General features: G+C 42.9%; 1 protein-coding gene across 2 annotated transcripts in view; it reads right to left on the bottom strand.

Annotated features, from left to right (window-relative positions):
* ern1 (endoplasmic reticulum to nucleus signaling 1) overlaps positions 1-21,883 on the bottom strand; it is a 26,675-nt gene extending 4,792 nt beyond the window's left edge. For both annotated transcript variants that reach the window (XR_007571554.1, XM_050068623.1), the window contains exons 1-17: positions 21,629-21,883; positions 13,092-13,212; positions 9,032-9,065; positions 8,789-8,861; positions 8,514-8,586; positions 6,686-6,808; positions 6,048-6,149; positions 5,697-5,958; positions 4,197-4,275; positions 3,676-3,835; positions 2,670-2,785; positions 2,362-2,556; positions 1,922-2,186; positions 1,720-1,810; positions 1,444-1,633; positions 479-578; positions 196-395 (exon numbers count right to left, since the gene is read on the bottom strand). Coding sequence is in view for 1 of the 2 variants with exons in the window: in XM_050068623.1 (XP_049924580.1) it covers positions 196-395; positions 479-578; positions 1,444-1,633; positions 1,720-1,810; positions 1,922-2,186; positions 2,362-2,556; positions 2,670-2,785; positions 3,676-3,835; positions 4,197-4,275; positions 5,697-5,958; positions 6,048-6,149; positions 6,686-6,808; positions 8,514-8,586; positions 8,789-8,861; positions 9,032-9,065; positions 13,092-13,212; positions 21,629-21,706 (2,262 nt within the window). In the remaining variant the exon portion in view is untranslated. The remainder of the gene's footprint in view (positions 1-195; positions 396-478; positions 579-1,443; positions 1,634-1,719; positions 1,811-1,921; positions 2,187-2,361; positions 2,557-2,669; positions 2,786-3,675; positions 3,836-4,196; positions 4,276-5,696; positions 5,959-6,047; positions 6,150-6,685; positions 6,809-8,513; positions 8,587-8,788; positions 8,862-9,031; positions 9,066-13,091; positions 13,213-21,628) is intronic.
* Positions 21,884-21,958: the final 75 nt, after the last annotated feature.

Here is a 21,958-nt window from a genome sequence, read left to right as displayed (position 1 = left end):
GAGTCAGTTTGACATCCTGGATATATCCTTCAAACACAGACTGTAGACCCCTCTGTCTGCTTCTCTCTGGAATCACTGCTTCATTTTTCCCAAACTATGATAATGTTTCTTCATTTTTTGTTTCTTTTGTGAATTCTTACAACCAACAAAACTTCTAACCGCCACCAGAGAGCTGCTTCTCTACCACTGACTCACCGGGTTGTCTTTGCAGTCCTCACTGAGAACCTCGGGGGCGATCCAGCCCTCGGTGCCAGGCACCCCAGACCTTCTACTGAAACTGTGGCGGCCCACTGCCAGCTTCTTACACAAGCCAAAGTCTGAGATCATAGCCCGCACCCGACCGTGGGCATTGGGCATGGACACCAGGATGTTGTGGGGTTTCAGGTCTCTGTGGACTGGAAGGAAACGTATGTAGGTGAGGTCACTTACTTTGATAATCCACAACAGACGACAATAATGACGTATTCAGTGATGATACCTATGTTGAGGGAGTGAAGATGGGCCAGTCCTGACATGGTCTGCTGAAGAAGCATAACTGGCTCGAGGCCATGACGGTCGAAATCCTTCCTCTCCACATACTAGAGAAATGAAAGACTGTGGTCAGTGTAGTCCAATAATTATAACATAGTTTGAAGCTGTGTAATGCACGAGGGATGCCACAGTGAGGACATTTTCCCACTGGGACATAAAGTTGTGACGATACCAGCATTACAGAAAACACCAGACATTTTACAAGAAAATATATTCATCACGTATATTCGAGTTGACTTTTATTATGATTATTAAAGTCACAGGAAATGTGTTTGTCAGTGAGAGTAGCACTACCGCTGTTGTTCATTAAAAGAGCATCTACATTAGTTTGGATCGGTTTGAAGTATTGCAGGGAATAATGGAACAAGAAGGAGCAGCCACAGTAAACCGTTAGATAACCAGTTGCAGGCAACAGGCTGCACACCTCCAACTTCTTAGGAACTTAAACATCCCCTTTTACATCATTAACGTTAGCAGGTTCCCCATTAGCATTGTGTTTAAATCCAAAGTATTGCCATCATCCAAACACCAATCCTCTGCTATCGTCTTGTCAGTCAACTTTCATCACCCAATAAATAAAATCTGACTCCTGCCCCTGTACAGAGCAGACACTTTCAGTTTATAATTGTAGGGCCATTGCTATAAGTATTGATTAAAAAAATTTGTGCTCTATTAATAATGACACAGTGACAAAGAATCCTGGCTACTTCCTCCACTTATTGCTGAAATTTTAAAATCACAGGGTACACTCACACTCATACAACTGCAGGCTAATGACACAAAGAGTAATGCATTATTAAGAAAAACATCATATAAAAATAAAAGAGTTTTGCTGAAGGACAACACGCAATTAACTCTACTTCTCCCCGACTCCAACAAGGTGCTTAAAAGATCTTTAAGGCACTTCATTACCTCCTGAAGTGAGGCGGCACACAGCTCGATGGCGATGTACTGGAACTGACGGTCCCTTTCGGTGCAGAAGTAGCGGATGACATTTGGGTGCTCGTCTGACTCCCTCAGCAGCTGGACTTCCCGGTCTGCGAAGCTGAAGCACTCTGGGAGAATTCTCTTCACTGCCACTGCACGGTTGTCAAACTGACCCCTTGTGGACAAACAGTGGAAATACAGTTAAGCTGTATTTTAAACAATGTTATCATGAATCATTGTGGACTGGCTGTTCAGACTTACTTGTACACAATGGTGCCCTCAGCGCCATGACCCAAGACCTCTTTGGGACGGAAAGTTATGTTTCCCACTCTGACTATATTGGAGTCCTCCTCTGATGAGACAAATACATAGTTTCAGACAATGATAACTGGGTTAAAATTGTAATTTAAGTGTTGAAGAAGTACAGACAGTGTGCCAGCAATCTCAAAACCTCAGTCCTTACCTCCCTCTTCATGCTCATTGGCAGAGCTTCCCAGCTCAGAAACAGACAGGTTGGAGTGGTTGGAGGCGCGGGGGGTGACATTGGGGCTGCTGTGGTCTGAGCATTCGGACCGAGTGTGGGCCACCTCCAGATAGTCGCTGTCTGGGGCCAAGCCCAGGCCCACGTCTGCAGGCGGGAACGGCTGCTGTCTCTGGAGCAGCTCCAACCTCTCCTCCATCTGTCTCTGGAACTCCTGGTGCTGCAGCTGCTGCTGCTTGTGAACACTCTGTGGTGAGAGAGGAGACTGTCAGAGGCTCAAAGAATAACAAAAGTGTAATCAGCACTTATGTCCACGAACGGATTTGCAACTTAAGTCCTGTTTCTACATTTAAAATATTTCCTTTCATCACAAAGTAGTTGCAGGCACTCAGCAGTCCACTAGGTGGTGCTGTTTGACTTACTTTGGGGTAGGTGATGACAAAGGCCACCCAGCCAGCCAGGAGGAACGTGGAGAAGATAATGGTGGCCATGTCTTTGAGCATAGAGTCCACCGGGGCCTCTGGACGCACAGGGCGACCGCTGGCTCCAGGTTCTTGGATGGATGTTTCCGGCAGGGGAGAAGGGGGCCCATCGTCCATGCCGCTATCATTCACCTTCTGCAACACGGTGGGAGGTGAGGACAGGGAGGAAGAGAGGGTGAGCAAATCTGCACAGATGTTTTGATAACTGAAAAATCTTCTAAACAAAACATGTCATGGGCCACACACACCTCCTCAACTTTCTTGTCAGTGGTAGGTGGGATGACGTTGCCTTGATTGCGAGGGAAGCTGTCGGGGAATTTCTCCAGGATCTTGGTGTGAGCTTCGGGGGGCGTCTCATGATGACCTGGAATGAAGGAGTGAACTTTTTAATCAATGTTATCATCCAGAGCACAAGAATTATCACCAAATACTGTTTTTAGTCATGATACCATGCAATGAAAGCAGACCAATCAAAACAACCAGTCAGGATAACTACTTTTGTTGGACAATAATTATATGGTCTCAGAAATAACTGCAATAAAAATTATTATCAGTCCCTCCAGGATGCTGCAATTGCAACAATTAACACAAATTCAGCTAATCCCTGTGAATTCTGTGTGACCTTGCTCCTCCTCACTCCTCTTTGTCTTACTCTCCCTCTCTGTTTATTGTGTGTGAGACTGCTGCTGCTGTGTTATCTCGTGCTAGCCGGGCAATGAGAGCAGAAGAAGCTCACGGAGACAGTTGTTTGGTGCTGCCTCCAATGGCAGGAAACGACTATCGTATCATTGCCGTCAGCCGCGGGTACATCCTTTCAAGGAGCAATGAACCTTTAATCTGACCAGAGGTGAGAGCAAAACATCTAAGCGTAGACTTTTCTGTACATTGTAAGATGCTTAGGCCCTGCATCCAAGTCTTACAACAGTAAGGTAAGTGCTGTTGTTTATTCTGGCATCTCATAAAAAGGCAATGTGGCAATATCGGAAAATACGTGGACATAAGCTGATTATGTAATAATGATGATGATGATGATGATGACAGGCCTACAATCAAGGCCCTGGGCTTCAAAATGTGGTGAACAATGCTGACAGTAAAACCTCCCAACATACAGTAATAACCATTTTTTTCCTTTCCTGATGTAGCGCATGAGTTGTTAGTGAAACTTAGACTTCTTTCCTTTTTTCAGTGGTGGCCCTGAAACCCTCTCCCTCACTGTACCGGGAAAAGTCACATTTTTTAGTACCAATGTATTACCTATGAGGAGCAGGTAGTTCCTCATGAAGTTGATTCGGTTTCGCTCCCGCAGCGCTGCGTTGAACTTGACACTGGTGCTGGGTGTGATGACACACTCCTTGTCCTCTTCAGTCTCCTGGCTGTCAGGACCCTCCAACATGGGGAAGGTGCTGCCACGAGGCTGTGGGGCACACACACAAACATTTGAGGAATTCTAATGAATTTCCTAGCAGATGCCTTATTGGATTAAACAAGAAAAAAAAGACAAGTATATCTTGTAACAGTAAACTACTATTCCCTGGAGCCAGGCCAGTGAGGCAAAGTGACTTGAGCTGAGGCAAGCTAAGACACAACTGGAACAGGATGTATTCGCACAACCTCGCTGGCATACCTGGAAAGTGACTAACCAAAAACAGAAGGAGAAAACAAGCAGATAAACTGCCGGGAAGGTTTGACTCAATACAAACCTTGCACATATTTTATGGTTATGTCTTACTGGTAAGGATTGTGTTTTGCCTGAATGAAATGCAGCCGTCACTCACCACCACAGTGACCCCATCATGCACCAGGGAGGGAGAGGCATATAGACTGGTGGAGTATTTACCCACATACAGAGTGGCCCTGAAAAGGGAAAAAACAAACTTTTATTTCAAACATATTTCATGCTAATAAATAGATGTGTGACAGAATACAATATTGGTGAAGATATTTTGGGCCAGATGTATTAACAATGAGACACTCACACAAACCATACACCTTTTCCCACACATAAATGTTCAGTTGAGAATGTGCGCACCTTGCACAGACTTCAGACCAGCGTACAAACAATTATAACTGTGATAGCCACCGGTGACATGACAAAAAGGAGATTAAATATGAGTTTAGAGACAGGTGACACCGTTTTTAAGTTGTTTGCCAATGTCACTTATTGTGTTATTATTTTTTCAGGGTGTACAATGTTCTGTAAAATTTCAAAGGCACATTTGTAACTTTGTGATGTGAGAGTGATGACTTTCATCATTCTTTACGTTTGAGCCTTCATCTCCCTGTTAATGATCGTTTCATATTATTCTGAATTGTGAAGCAGTTCGTGAAGTCAGTTTCAACATAAGCACTTTGAATGAGTCACTGATCACCTTCTGATGGTTAATAATGATGATGACAGAGATTTTACCACAATGATGGTGTGCAGAAATGTGATTAATTAATAATCACTGCAGTTGTGCCGAATGACAGCTGCTATAGGACGACTGGAGAACCTCGCTGATGAGACACAGTCGGTGAAATTGCACTTTCTTCCTCGTATTTCTCATTGACAGGCCTAATGGCAGCAAGCTCGATTATCATTATGCAATCAGATGTTTAAGGGCATTTCTACATCCATTTATTGTGAACTACGGGTGTTAAAATAGGGCTTGTGCACGCGTGCCCAGCACCACACACTGATGGAGATTTACTTAACAGAATCTGGCATACACACAGCTTTATAAATCTGACGGGAAAAAAATTGCGTATGCACATTTCTGCCTTTTAGTTGTGAATCTACGCTGAGTTTGATGCAGCTGGCCCCTGGAGTGTATTACCGATTCAAAATGGAGAGGAACTTTCTGAGTTCTACATCATCCCTCAAAATTTTTTGAACTTTCACAGTAGCTCAACCACTGAAAGTCCTGTTTGTCCTTTTCGGCAGAAGCAGGTGTGAGCACAATATATAAAAATAAAACAGTACTGCAGTGTGAAACCAGGGCTGAAACCAGGCCTGCCAGCACCCACTTGTTAGATGTGACATGTCGAGACTCCATCCCTACATTAGGCAATCCCACACCTTACAAAAGTACATCTTGATTTCACCCTTTGATTGACTCAGGCCCCTTTGTTGAAGGGGCAGGAGGTTCTAACATGTCTGAAACAGTGTTTGGCCAATACTTGCTCCCTGAGCGTGATTTAGAAGTAAAGTATCCAAATGAGAAATGTCAAAGTAGTAACAATCATGAAAACAAAAGCTGGCAAACAGTAGGGTTTGTTACACTCAGTCTGCTTACATGAACTTGTTCTTGGGTTTGTTCTCTTTGGGAAATGGGTATTTCCACTGTGTGATGCGGCCGACTTCTCCAGACATGAAAGTGAGGTAACGCAGGGTTTCCACGGCCACATTAGTGTGGGGAACCTTGCGGAGGCCCTCACGTTGCCAGATATACATGGCCACCACCGGAGAGTTATAGTTCTGCACCCACTGAACGTCTCCTGATTCACTGTCCACAGTCACCACCAGGCCATCGCCGTTAGACACAAAGTGAGCCATCTCTGCAGGGAACCAAACAGCAGACAACTGATTAGCACGGTCCGTCAGAAGCCAAACAAAACAAAAAAGCCGGCGTGTCCAAGAGTCTTACTGTATTTGGTGTCATCGTCAGGAAGGGTGGAGGCGTAGTCAGAATAGGTTGCATTCCAGCGCAGCTCTCTGCTCTTGGTGTCATACATGGTGATGGTGTACTCTAACAGCAGTATAAATAAGGGTATATTCATTCAGGGGAAAACATTTGTATTGCTTTGCATTCCTTATGTAACATACACAAAAGCTGGGCGCTGAGTATCTGTTTCTGGGAGTAAATGCAAAGTGGTGTTGAATTTCCTTTGCTTCACATGGAAAACGTGGCGACATGGTGAAACAAAATCCAGCATATATGACAAAGTGAGCTTTGACTTGACACCAAGTTAAAGAAAGGTATTCAATTTGCAGGGCTCTCACGCTCTAGGTCTACAATTACAGTCCCCCAGTCTTAACCACTGCAGGGATAGATTGGGGGCTGGTTGAGGTGAGGGCGGAATTAGCAGCAGAGATGAGCAGGAAGTAAATAAGGGTTTGCTAACACTTTGGGGTTAGAGCATGCAAGACAAATAAGCCTGCTGATTAGCCTGATTGAGTCAACAATTGAACGGGATGGGCTGTAATGATAATCTGATCAAAATGAAGCTAGCAAGGATGAGAAAAAAAAGCTGAACTTGTGTTGCTGGATTGGTTTTGTTTTACCTGTGCGTCCCAGATAGAGAAGAGATGAGGACGGACACAGCATCTCAGCAAAGGACGACGTCAGGGTCTGCTGCTTCTCACCAGTCAACAGGTCCACCACGTACCACAAGTCCTGCTTCTTACCTGTAAATGAGCACAAACACACACAGACAAAATTAATTACCTCTGCTATGATTAGCATTTATATAGATCGAATCCCTGTGACGTTGCACTTTATTTCTGTTGTCATTTTCAGCCATAACTGTAACGTTTAAAAGTTAATACGTATGTATGATGGCAAGGTAAAGCAGTGAAAATATTCTAAATATAGTGTGCTCTTACACTGATATTGCTCTTTTTAGGTGGGCAACTTTTTATGTGGCTAAAAACCAATCAATGGAGGCAGCATTTGCTCGGCGTCATTTAATTTTACATACCTGAAGTGGGGATTTTCTACCAAGAAGTTACTGTTAACAAACATTGTGATTCGGTCTGTTGCTCTTAGCAAAAGCACAACACGTATTTCAGTATTATAACCTTAGCTAATAATGAAACTACTTATTTAACTACTAACTACTTGACTACTTTAGTTGATTATTACGTTTATATTTACTGAATGGCCTTTTGTGGTGTTTTTCTTTTACCCTCTTTTTGGAGGGTCGAATGATGAGCACTCTGAGGTAAATTAGTGATTTGGGCCTATCCAGGGTGTCTACACGTATCAGACACTTAAATTTAATGCTTTTTAGATAGTTTTTAACCAAATTTAAGACTGATTATTGGAAAAATCTGTTTTTTTGGATTCAAGCTTTGCAGGTAAGTATATATGTGGTCCAGTGCAGAGATAGGTTTTAAGTAGGAATATGGTTACTGGAGTGAGTATTAAATTAAAATACAGTATAAGGTTCAGTGGTAGGATTAAAGATTTGTGATGTTAGAAATGTGGGTTTTTTTGCAGATGGCTTTTACTCAATTTGACACAAAGAAATTAAAAGACGAATAAATAAAATGAGATAAAACTGTTTGGGCAATTAAAACCCCACAAATTCAAATGTAAGACTATTTAATGACTTTCAAGGCCTTATATTAATTAAACTGAACTGAATTTAAGACATGTTAAGCCTACAGACACCCTGCTCTAAAGACAACTGTGTTATTATGTACAGGAAATTGTCTAATTAACCAAAAGGTGCACCAGTGCAAGCCCAGTCAAGCAAAACAGCATACATTTATCCTTCACAATGATGGGTGTTACCATTCTATCATTAAAAGACCAACCCATCACGGCCTCTTTGTACCGGCATCTCACCTACTGTCTCAGTGCAGGAGGTGGCAGTTATACGCTAATCACAGATAGTTGATTAGGAAATGGCTGTTTCAGAGAATCGAGACGATGGAGGTTGGTTTGGTGCGATAACTCCTACAATCTATGTGGCAAACATTTCATAAATAAAGATTTAAAGAAAGAGAATTCCAGGCTGAACCACTTTTAGACCTTTGCATCTCCTGTACGCTTTGTTCCAGCAGCAGCTTCAGTTGAATGAAAACAAAAGCGTCACTGATAATGACTGTGGGGAGGCAAATGTCACCCGCTTTCCCTACACAATGACACAGTCACCGTGGTAGATTACCTTTCCTCTGTTAACTGTTGTAAATTCAAAAGAGCGCAGGCTACGGCGGCGGGTTGAGTGGAACTGAAAGGTGCTGGAGATACCCAGATAACACCTGCCCATTTAGGTGAGGGGACACACTGGGACATGGGCTGCTCATGTTTATGGATGAGGGAACTACAGGGCAATATGTCTGATCAAAAGGCATAATATAATTCCTGTTTGAGAAAGAGCCTTACCCATGTAAAGGACTCCATCAGAGCTGCGACAGGGAGAAGCTTGGACCAACTCAGGGATGGTGAACGGTAATTTCTGTTTGAGCAAAATGAATGAATGCACATTAGAAAACAGGAACAATATGCATACACCACCACAGTTGCAACTCCCGAATGAGGGTGCATGACTCTCTGCATGAGCCATCTACACGTATTTCTACAGAAAAGGGAACTGAGCAGCGTGTTTCTCACAACAGAGGGGAGATTATACTGATTGATAATAATGTATTTCCTCTTACTGTGAGGCCTTCGTTGTTCTTTCCTCCCAGAGAGTACAGGCTGCCATCGTTGGGGTCAGGCAAAAAGGCTGGTCTAGAGTAAAGATTCAAGAAGATGCATCTTGAGACCAGTAAAGGGAGTGACGGATAAGACAAGCTCAACAGGTTACTAAATCCATCTGCTTTCACCATCTTTTGTTACACACAGGTGCAGTACATACTGGGATATTTACGCATGCGGAAAATAACTCCAAAGATACATACTCTGCCACATGTGTGGGGACCTGAAGAACTGGATCTGTGGAGAGAGAGAGAGAGAAGGAGACAAGATGCAAGTCAGGACTGACAAGAATGTCAACCAACAATGGAAACCGTGGCCAGGAGCTGTTGAGTAAGAGAATGACATCGGTGACATTCAACCGTACAGAACACAAAGTCCAAATGAAAATGAATTCCCCTGGGGCACACGTGAAAGGCAAACAGTCATGCCTGCAAACAGCTTACTGTAAAGACGCCAAGCATGTAACACCATTTACTCATTTACTGAGCTTATATTAGACCATTCCCTCCAAAAAGTACTGGATGATATTAACCTGTTGATGAACCTACGATACCACATATCCAACTAACAGACTGAGTAAAGCGGGGTTACTCCAGGAAGCAGGTTTTACTCTTATCCTGCCACAGTTATGAAGGTTTTTCTCTGTACTTAAAAACATTGGAATAGATGTGTAAAAACATTCTGTGAATTTTCCTCCCTGGTATGGGTGCTTAAAAAGACCATGTCATGTTTTCGCATGCTTTCACCCATTTACTAGAAGTTTCATACATTTGAGGCCTAAAATTTTCCCATGTATGCAAAAAATGTGCCCTACCCTCTGGGCAGCTACATTCACTGCAGGGTTCAGCTTGACTCGACTCAGTTTTGCTACTAGGCCCTTCTCTCCATTTTATTTTTCAACTGCCGACAGTATCCCCTTAGGGAAGGTGGGATTCTCAGCTCATCCCCAGTGACACTGCCTTAAACTGCAGGGACATTGTCTTCAACGCAACTCTGAATCCTTTCATCGGCAACCAAACAGAAGAACATCGGAACTTTTTCAACTGTAGTGCATAGCGGCTGTTTTCAGACATCTGGGTCGAGCAGGGTTGGGTACAACACTTGGAACTTTTGAGTGTAGCAATAGAAATATGTAGGTACAACAGAATACAGATTCATGTTTAAAAAAAATCAGGACCAAATTTCCGTACCAAAGAGCGCACCTGGGTGAAAATGCCACAAAGTGCCCGAAAACCCTCAAAGCGCCATGACTGGCTTCCAGGTGCTTCGCGGCTGAGATAAAGAAGCTCCGCGGACGCACCAGGTTCAGAAAGCAGGCAGAAGCGCCGCAAAGTGCCCCAAAGCTGCCCACTGAGCTCCACTGACTTCCTAGCGAGCCGCAACTGTTGCTGCAGCCCTGATAGTTTCTGTATTTGGTCTATTTTCTTTTCCATTTTATTTTAGAAATAATCTAATATCACTGCTGTTTGTGATTGTGTTTTTTAAAATAACAACATATTCCACATATTAGACACGAGCAGACACACACACACTTACAAGCAGACAGACACTTAGCTCCATGTGTGAGAGAAATTAAGTGCAGAAAAAAGGTACCATTAGCTACCGTCACCAGTAGCAGCATTGGTTCAAATGTGAACAGTGTCCAGCCCTAGGTTCAAGTGAATTCAAAAATAACTGAAGTCGCAATTGACGGTAGCTTCTACTTTAAAATGGCAGGCTTGTGCAGGATGTCTCGTGTCGCTACTGTCGATTCTCCACCTTCTACTATCAGCTCAGCCCGCTTGGAATCTCAACAAGGTGGTATCAAACAAAGTATCGGGCACTATCAAAAACTTTTGCTAATGGAAAACCAAAAAAGAGCGAGTGGAGCAGAGCCATCACATTGGAAGTCACTTCTATTTTTCTGTCCTAGTTATATTACTGTTGTGTTATAGATGTTATAGATGTGTATGTTTAAAGTCACTGCAAGCAGATGTATGTCTATTACATGACTATAATAGACTAGATCGTGGTCAGCAATAATGTCGACAGTTAAAACTACAACTGTGAAAAACTACTACTACTACAATAGCTCTTTAAGCCCTAACCTCCATTGCTAGTAGACAAACACACACCTCCCTACAGTGTGAACATACAGGGCGTGGACCAGATGGTGCTGATCTCTGTGGAGGTGCCTGAAGGGGTCAACAATAGCAGGGGGGAGGCATAGGATTACCTGAAGGTGGTCATTGACTCTTGTGCTCAAGAGGCATCAGCATTAGAACGTGGTGAGACAACAATAGTTCTCTATGCTGCCACAAAGACACTAACCCTGGTTTATGGACACAAATACATGTTTGCACGGCCAGCAGGGAGTGACAAGCAAACAGTGAGAGGGCATACATGTGGGCTAAGATGAACTGTCATGGTCCAGGGAAAATATTCCTGCTTCCTCCTCATTACGTGGGTGTATGGTTGCCTGAATGGAGCACAACAACAGGTGTGTGCGGAGCCTGGAACAGAGCTGGTCACATTTATATTCAATAGCTCTTCCAGAAAAACAGATGATGCGGGGGAAGCTGCCTCTGCCTCTGATTATTAATGACTTGGGCATCAGGTGGCCCTAACCAGGACTTGTGGGTTCAAAACATAGTTGTTTTAATATCTCTTAAAATATTGTGACCCTTAAAAATGTGACACAAGTGTGCATTTAGAACAGCAGAAGTCTTAAATTATCAACAGTTAATGTCTTGGATAGACTGTTTCAGCACAAGTTTTCCAATAACCCTTCAGTGTATCTTATCTAATGTAATCCCCGAGCGTACTGTGCCTACATTAACATGGTAACCATAGTACATGCTATGTGTACAGGCGACACTACAGCAAAGTTGCTTACCCTTGCCCACTCTAACCTTGATTACAGGCTATTTTTGCCCCTCTCTCAGTTAATAATTACCCAGTTTCCATGCCTAACAGAACATCCCACAGCATTTTCCTCAGCTTAATCCCAGAAAACCATTCCTATAAATCCAATAAATGGCACTATCACTATTTTTTTTAACCAAATCAATTACATGTTTAGGCTTTTAAGTCATCAGTTTTAAATTCTAGATTTTCTTTTGAGTTTTTATTCTAAACTGGTAAGAATTAAAAAATAGGCCTGTTTTACTCTCATGTTCACAACATTACTGGGGTTATAAAAAAAATAAACAGCGTAAGAAAGTATCAATGACTGAAGTTAGTTTATTTTCTACTTTTGGAGTAATAATGGAGCGAAATCTTTTCCAGTGGTGCAGACAGCCTGTTGTTCAAATGAACATCACAGAGAGTATGTTCACGTGAAATCGATAGACCAGTTTGGATCACAGTAACACCAAATGGCACAGCCTTGACATGGCCTCATAGTCCTGCATCGGGTCGGGTACCAGGCACGTGACCTGAAAAAACTTGATTCGCAGGTGGTATTTTGTCTTATTTTTACTTCCAGGTTCAGTTCTGGGTAAAAAAAATAAAATAATGTGCAGGTTGAATACTTGATGGTAAATATATTGAAATCAAATGAGAATAACGATAATTTAATGTTTTAATATTTTAATCCACTGAGTGCTGACTTTGCGTGTCGGCTCTGCCTTCTGCACCAGCTGAATTTTGAGAACCACTTGAATCGGGTGCGTTACAAACAGATGTGGACATGTGCTGCTCAATATTATTGGAATACGCAAAAAAACTTTAATTTAAATTGTAACTTCTGAATTGCCTTCATTCTAAAATATAATATCTTAGTTTCACATGTATGAAATGTCCCAAAATGATCACTTCAAACGTGCCACCTTGCCAAATTATTAGAACAGTGCATGGTTATTTTAGGATTTGTGTTGGGTCGGGCTGCAGGTCTTGTGTCGGCTGGTCATGTCGCAGAACTAAGTAGTTGTCTCTGCGGGTGGCAGGTGAGTGTAGTATTGTACAACTCTGTTCTGGTTCGGGAGCGACACTTGAAAACCAGCCCCATGAAGGACTCTGCCTCCAAGTGGCCCTCACTTAGTTAAATTCCTTGCTTAATTTAAGTCCTATTGTTGTGTTCTGCTATAACCCAACACTGAAAATGACAAAGACAACAATCACTTCATTGTGGTTCCAAAAACAGCTGTGGGATCTCATTGTTTTCCCTGTAGCCACACAACAAAAGCACTTTGCTTTTGCAAATGTAACCTGAATAAGGAACTGGGCCTGAGAAAAACACTTACAAAAAAAAAGTTACACTTGACTCTTGTCCTCTCCTCTTACCTTCTTTCAGAGTCCATTTGATAGAGCCTGATTTCTTGCTAACAGCGTGCAGGTTTCCATCCAGGGTGGACACAAAGAGCAGGCTCTCAGGAAGGGAAACTGTGCTGGCGCTGCAAAACCCCTAAAGAAACACAAAAAACAAGGGGATGTACTATGAGCAAACACATCTCCACTTATAATGCCAGTGAATCAAAGTGATAACATATTATACTCAGACATTAGCAAGCAGGCATGTGTGAGCATGCATGCTCCGACTTAAGTCCACAGGTTAGGTCAAAATGTGTGCTCCTGCATGTGGTTGTGAATAATGACTTCAGCCACTAATCACTCAGACATTACTTATCCTCACACACGCCTGCACCAAACATCTATGATATGTTGAAATCACAGCATACTAATGAAATTATTCACACACTAATATGAAGAGATATGGCAGAAGATTGTCTGACACATGTCACTGCATGGGGCCTGTTTCATCATCACCCTGAGATATTTAGCATTTTGTTGTAAGGGGGTGAGGTGGGTGGGTCGCCTTAGGGAGTGTGCCACCTTGCTCCACTTTACAAATGAATAAACTTCATGTCAATATCTTACACTGACAGCTTAAGAGCAAAATAGGAGGAGGCTGATTGGCTAGAAAACAGAGGGCAAGTTGCTGGTTGAGCTCTCAGAGGGTTCAAAGTAACAGCCAGAGCTGAGGGCTGCAACGTGGAGGAAGGTAAACAAACTGGGACATGAGCACGTGTGCATGTTCTGAACTCCTGTGTTACACTCGTGCTGCCCACCAGCATACCTTATAAGGTTGGTTCGGCTTTTTTGACAGATTCCACAATGAAGACAGTGAAGAGAGTGCTTCAACTTCTCTCTGCACAGATGAATAGTGGGCTGACAGGCCATATGGGAACCCTTCTCTCCGGAACTTTTTACTCCCACTCAGAAATATGTGGCACGAGAAAAGACATGGGAACACTTGGATTGGTTCGTTAAATGACAGAAGTAGACAGTGCCGGTGAAAAGAGGGCAACACAATGACAGTCATCGGAGAAAAAAAATGCAGTAAATCCAGTGAAAACAATTGAACCCATTACCACAACAGCAACTGAATGACCCGGCCTCATGACTTGGCTTATGCCAGAATTAACAGCACTGTGGGTGATGTGTACTCCACTCACCCACTATGGAATTCTAAAAACGCCGCTCTTGATAACCAAGCTGTGGGCTTCTTATGGTTTTTGGCACCAATGTGCAGGAAGAGGTCCAACGGGGGTGTCTGAGAGCTCTGACTGTCCGCCAAACCCGAGAAGACTGTATGAACTCAGCCTGCAACCGACACACATGCTTTCTCATCTAAGAGAGTTCAGGACGACCGGAGAGCTTTTTCAAAGTGTTCTTTCACATTTTATGTATTTACATTACAAACTTTCACATATCTGACATGACTTATCACTTATTACTGGCCCACTGACAGGTCAGACTGTGGATGAAAGATCTGGGAATACCACTAAACCTGCCATCTTTTCTGCAGGACTCTTAGGCCCTGTTTACATCTGGTATTAACATGCGTAGCGGGTGATCAGAGCACAAGTAGACAGCTCTAAACACAGGTGTGAATGCACCCAACGTGTCCCCAATGCGTCTTGAGATCCGATCACTCAGACCACATCTGGAGGGAGCTCTTGGCTGCATATGGCCACATTCTTTCAGCAGTGTGTAACCTAATGTGTCCTGGGCCATACTGAAGGACCACCTACTCAGCGGGCTTCCTTGCTTATCCGACTCCCAACCAAACCTTTACATAGGTTAGATGCAGCCTCAAAGGACGGTCCACACAGCCTCTCCACCCGCCAAACAGTCAGTTCAATGTCTGCCTGGTAAGCATGCGCTAATACAGCAGCAGCAGCAGCTGTTAAATGGTCCCAACAAACTCACACCAGCACCAAAACGGCTCAACTCTCCCAACAGTGATCCTGTAGTGGTGTGGAGGCGGAGAGACCGCAGTCTGGGGTGTGCTTGTCTCATGATAAACAGAGAGCAAATTAACAATAAAAAGCTCAACAATAAAATAAGATTTTGCCCATTTTCAACAGGCTTGAAGCGTGCATGTAGCAAGAAAAACCTCCTGCTGGTTAAAACAACAAAGCATTTGGTCTTTTCAAATGGAAATGATGTAAGTGTTTATTTGCATATAGAGTGGGTAAGTGATATTGATCTTAAGTCGTCACTTGAGACGCATGTGGAGATGCATTCGAATGCCAGGTGTGAACATTCAGACTGTGATCCGATCACCTTAGACGCATGTTCATACCAGGTCTAAACAGGCTCTTGGAAGAGCTGAGCAGACAGACTTCTCTCTCCTGCTGAACCACAACAGTATTGATCAACATCCCTGACTAATCCCCCTGAACAGCTCCCTGGGGGCAGTGCAAATAGCCCCCACATACTGTATTATAATTACTAACACACTCTTCAGAGCATTTAGCCCCTTCTGAGGAGATAACGAAGGTGGGGGTTGAAGTGCTCTTAAGTCAGACACAAACAAACCACCAGAAGCTAGTAAGTCAGGCCTGAGCATGTGGTTCGGAGAACAAATGCAACCACCAGCAACGAGTCACTCAGGGTGTTCCCCTTGGTCACACAGCTTGCGTTTCCTCACAAAACCTATGTCATAAAAAAATGACCAGTGCTCAACAATTTCTTCCAGCCTGGGTGTTTTTCAGTTTAAACGTAATCGGAAAAAACTAGCCTGTTCTAAATGTCCAAACAGAAACCAAGGCCAAAACAACCACATAAACCGAGAGTTTCACACTCTACAGAAGGAAACTGGGTCCTTCCCCATTTGCCTACTGGTCCCCTGCTGTAGTCTCACATCCTATACAAGCATTTGTGTCAATATTGTGCACCTGTGACTGTTCCCACTGGGCTGCCAACTCACGAGTATCACACAACTGTACTTAGAGATTCATAACTAACTTGTTCTTGGGCCCCCTGTAACCTCTATCAGGGTTCTTGGTTTCGCAAACAAATAACTCTCTTAACATCTGTTGGCCTCCAAGTTTTGGATGGACACTAACATTCAACAACTGTTGAATATTCTACAGTGTTAGGCCTCTGGGACATCTGGTTTACAATATCTGGCTGCTCAGCTTTGTAAAAGATTTTGTATAAGACTCAGACATCGGGGCATTCCCTGTCATTTCCTCATTCTGTGTTTAACACAGAAATGTTTAGTTGTTGCGTAAGCGAGTTACATAATACTCCTGAACTGAGAGAAACCAACGTCTTGGGAGGTTCTGAGGTCTTCACTTTCTCCTCTACAATGAGGCCAGGCATAGCTTAAGGGGACATCGACTACAATGCTCATGATATCACTGGTAGCAGGCAGGAGTGTCACTGTGCTTCACAGCCTCTTGCATGGCAGACCAACCCGAACACAGGACAGGCTGTAATTGGCAGCTTTCCCACTCAGTGCACACAAGCCCTTTAGTACTACACCTGCTTTATTACCCCTTTGTCAGATACTCTCATCTCTTCAAGATAGTAGAGTATTATATCCCCAACCAATAGTTAAACACCTGGGCAAAAGGTATAAAAAAAAAAAAAGAAGAAGAAGCATTGCTCAGGTCCTGAGGGCGCAGACACATCAGACTGCCTTTAAAGAACAAGCAGCTATGAAAGACGACTGTTGTGTTGCACCATGTCACCTGTGTCACCCAAAAAGTTGTACGTGAACACACCATAGACTACACCCAAGGACAATGTGTATGTACGTTCTGTGCCGGCGTGAGCAGAAATGACATACCAGCAGGGAGCAGTAGTCTCCATTTGTCATTAAAAAGGGAAACTGCAGGACGCATTAAAGACGCTAGTTAGCGCCTTAACAACGCCACCGGGTGCAGAAAGAATAAAGGATATTTAACACATCATAACTGAACCACTTCTGCTAAAGTGCTTACCGGCTAAAAACATAATCTTACCTAATAGAACACATTGGTTTTGATCTCACGCTCTCTTGACTTCAGTTGTTTGTTTGCTTTTCTCACTTCCATTTCTCTTTTGTGCGCTAAGCTTTACTGCCAATCGGAGTGATTTCATTCACCGATGGTCTCCACTGGCCGAGATGCCTATTTAATGTGCTGAATTGGTAAAAAATAAACCATTGAGGGTGGACTAGTGCCAACAGTGCGAGACACACCGCAAAACCTTGGGCGACACGTTCACTGATGGCCTGACGTTGACCAAAAGCCAGTTGACAGCTTAGTGTGTCAGAGGGCCGCTTAATGGGTGAAGGTCTGGAAACATGTAGGAGACATAGAGGTAGGGGTTGACCAAGACAACAGAGGAAGGTAAAGACACAGAGATGATCCAACTTACAGCATTCATTAAAAATGAGTTGATTCGTGGCTGTCACATCCTCTGAAAACTAGTCAGATAATTCGAAAGGCAAACAAACGCACACCACCCACTGCCACTCTACCATGGCTGCCCTGCATCCTGACAGAAACAGGCATTTGGAGTGTTACAGTTGGTTGTATCAACATCATATGACAGTGTACTAACAACTCAGAAGCAGACTATGGGCAGCTGCTTTCTGCTGCAAGTGTGTAGCTGAATGGCATACAGCTAGATGAACTGGTAGTGTCATCAGAGACACACTGGCACTGTTCAACCGTCTTACTGGTTGTGTGAAGCGGACACAAAGATTTTCATTTATCGCCTGACCTTTCAGGCTGTTTTATGATCATTTAGAGATGCAAGCAGGGGAGAGAAGCAAATATAGAATACCAGTATTTAAGATATGGATATGGTTGCCAAATAATCACTTTTGAAATTAGCAGTAGCAAGAAAAAATGATGATGTGTCTGACTAAAAATAACACAGGTGCGAGACATGCTGTTAAGCGGTGGCTTTTGCAGGATCACTTACGTAGGAGGTTTATGTGAAAATGTTTCAAAAGGAGACACTTAGTAATTAGTATCAGACGTTTTAATGACAGTAAAACAGTCATCATATGGGCCCTAAAAGGACTCACTACAGAGTTTCTAAAAGTGAGACTATTATAAAAAGATATCTACTAGTTCGAGCTCTCTAGTGTATTAACTGGGGCTAAATGAAATGTCACTGTTTTTCTGTTGAAAAGTGGAACACTCTCCTACCAATAACATGTCTGCAACAGTAAGCAGTGTTTGCAGCTTGCAGACAAAAACCAACACAGGAACCAAGAATCTCTTATCACACGTCTGGTTACTTGGTACGGGAGGTGCGGTGCAGCAACAGCTTCAAGTCGTCAAAAATACGCCCTGAAAATCAATTACGAAATACCTTGGTGTACATGGCTGAATATGAGAAACGCAGCTTTAAGAACAGCCTGATGATCCGCCAGCCTTTCAGTCCCACACAAAAGTAATCATTAGGGGTTTCCCTTCAGGGCTGTACAAAGATTACACAGGCTTGGGGATGTTTGATTTCCCTCAGTTTCAGACACCAGTGAGTAAGACAGGGTGACGAGACGATTGTTCAAAATTGGATGTGTTTCACATTTTAGAGTAAAGCGGAGATCACTTTGTGGCACCTTTCTTGTCAACACAGTCTATCAGCTGCTCTCTGCGTGGTGTTGCTTCAGTGGGGAGGATGTCACGTGTTGGCCCTCGTTCCGGCACACTCAGTCAGAGCACAGCCAATCTACTGTTGTGATAAGATAGTGTAAGATTGCTAGATTTTTCTAGCGAATGCCTGCCTTCGTGCAATTTGAATCAAGTCTACAAATAGGCAAACTAGACAAATTAAGTATGGTCATAGTGACAAAGCAATGGAACAAACTGCAGCTGAGGGGTATATTGTTGTCTGAAGTTAGTTTTAAGTCTTACAACGAATATTGTTGTTATAAAGGGCTGGCAGATGTGTGAAGTGAGGCATGAGCGTAATGTGTGAAAAAGCATCTAAAAACATTTCAGTTACTGACACATCCTCCTTCTAAAGAAACATCAGCTGGCCTTAAAATAGCTGAATTGTGAGGGAGAGACAGTGACAAGAGAGATGAGTGTTTTCTCTGTAGCTCTTTCATATGTGTGTGTCTATCTCTAGCCCACTGAACAGCACTGGGATCTGAGGCCGATTTTACATAGTGGCCAAACATGGAGTTAAGACTTTCAGGTCAATCACGTGATGCCGTGTGGACCAAAGACTTTTTCCAGTAGAATTTAATTGTGACAGAGACGTCTGTAAATCACTGGATACACTTTGTGTCAAAAGTGTCAAAACCCCAGCAGAAATGACTCTTTCCATTCAGTCAAACAACACCCCAAAAGTCTGGAAGAGCCACATGATTAAATCATTTTATCCCCATTCAGGATGGCAGAAGGCTAAACCGGAAGTTAGCTGCTTGGCCGCCGGACGTCACTGATATAATAACTCTATTGGCTCTGTGATGCGGAAGATCTGGGTAATTTCTCTCTCTGTCTCACACTCACACACACACACCACTATCTATAGCCTTGATCATTTGTCACCCTTACTACGAGCAGACTGCCTACCAGGCTGAGAGAGGAACCTGAGACATGATAGGGGGATTATAAAGCTACTTTAATCTGCTTCTTAGCTGAAGTGGTTTACTAGCTTTGTAGCTAATGTCACTGCCTGGAGACTTTCTAGGTATCTGGCTCAGTTTCAGCAAGTTATCCAACCTCCATTTGTGCGAGCCTCTAATACTATAGAACTCATTATCTGTTAAGAATTCCCTTTGGTAAAATTCACACTGAATAACAACCCCTCACAACTAGATTTATATTTTGCTCCAGCCTTCCCTTGTTATGTTTTTGGTGCCTTTCATTCATAACATTTGTGTAGCACGTCATACTGCATTCTGCTGTGTGCAGAGGCATTAATCTTTGTGCTGGGTTTTTTTCTAGGTACGGCCCTGTTGCATGTTGATTTAATCAACCTAACCACAAAGAATCATCATGCACAACAATGCTGGGTTTTAGCTGTACAGCTGTAGAGATTCAACTACAAGAGGGAGGCTTTCATACAGTCATAAAGAATCCTTTCAACTTTACCTTAGTGCAAAGACAGGGGTTTTCTTGCTTTATGCTTCTGCTTTTACTGTTTGATAGAAATGTTTCTTCTGTTAATATATGGATGTATCAATACATATCAACTTTCAATATTTGATTGGCTTTCAACACTCCTTTTCTGCTGCACTTTCTCGCTCTCTCTTATTGTTAATGTCTGCTATATTCATTCTGCTGTTCTCTGCTACTAACTAAGATACGAAAAGTCTTTGTTTTCATCTTACAGCCTTGTTATATTTATATTTTTATTAAAAAAATATGCCCTCATTGTCAAAATTTCCCTGTTGTATCGAAAATGAAATGGAATATTGATCATTTTCAATGTGTTGCATCAAAGTTGGAAATTCCAGTATCGGGACAACACAAGTCTGAATTCATCTACTGGCAAGCCCAAAGTCAAAGACCAAAATTTCCCCAAGCCATCAACCCATCACCTTGCGTTGCTGCCTGTCCAGGACTCAAAAGAAGAAGAGTTTTAAGGCTGTTGCTGATTTGCAAGCGAGGGACTTGTGTTCAGTCTTGTGGAAAGATAACGTGCATGCAGTAGTAATATTAGCATCCCAACAAGCATTAACAACATCAACATAAGTCTGGACAACGTATTGAAATTATATCGTGATATGAGACTAGATATTATCTTAGATTTTTTTTAATGGGAGTGTCGTAAGTGTTTCCTGGTTTTAAAGGCTGCGTTACAGTAAAGTGGTGTAAATTTCTGAACTTTCAACTGCTGTTATTTGCCTTTAATCACTATGTACACATTACATTATTCATCACGAATCTCATTGTGTAAATATTTGTTGGTCAGATCAATAGTCAACACAACAACATCATTGCAATATCATATTTGACTTACTCCTTAAAGACCCTCACCTTAGTGTAAGACCTAAATTTCATCAATAATAATACTAAAATGTTTTTTCTTGAATTCTTTAGTTTGCCAATGAGCTTCTGGATACTAGGGGGGGTTGATGACATGAAAATATTAACCAAGCTTAAAGCAAAATACTAACACATACCCCAAACAGCAAATCCTCATAGTCCCCTAACAGAGAGATCTTTATACCTGCTCACCTTTTCCCAGTGAGAAGATGGAGATATAATGTCCATGCATACTGTTCCTTTGCTTTGTGACACTGGGCTGACGGATTGTACATGTTCAATGTTAATAATGCAGTGTTGATTAAGTTAATCACGAGCTATCTGGTGCACACATTACTTTAACAATAGTGCTTTTAGCCAGCGAGCTAACGTTAATGCTAGCTTACCTCTCTCATGTCAAGACACCACGCAGCACCCTGACTGAATTAAATATCCACTGACTCACAGCTATTTTAGTTTGGGCTTTAATATGTGGGGTAAAAGAAGCAGAAAAAAATCCCTGACGTTGATAGAAAAGTGAAGTTTAGCGAGCAACTCCGAGCTAATGTCACCCAACTTAAGCTAGCTTATCCAGTTAGCCCCTCTTACCTTTTGTGGAAGACCAGCGCAGCAAAGCAACGCCAAAATGCACCACAGCAGGGCCCGACTGCTCACTGTCCAGTCCATAATTTCTGGTCTCAAACCGGGATAGACAGCTGGTCCGGAGGGCCGTTGACTACATAGAAAACGTGTTTTGGCTCACAACCAGATGTTACGAAAGTGTTTTAGACCAACGCTGGGACGGTAAAGGCGCTGGGGCCAGCAGCGGTGGATACAACGTTGGATCCGCTTCTTCCTGAAATGAAAAGCGTGGGGGTTGGACTTTGGGATAGATATTCACAGGAGTGGAGGAGGGGGAATGTAGAGTCAGTGTGAGCC

The sequence above is a fragment of the Epinephelus moara genome, chromosome 18 (genome assembly GCF_006386435.1).
Source record: "Epinephelus moara isolate mb chromosome 18, YSFRI_EMoa_1.0, whole genome shotgun sequence".
NCBI lineage: Eukaryota > Metazoa > Chordata > Actinopteri > Perciformes > Serranidae > Epinephelus > Epinephelus moara.
Note: the sequence above shows the minus strand (reverse complement) of the source record. Positions and strands in the feature narration are given on the sequence as shown.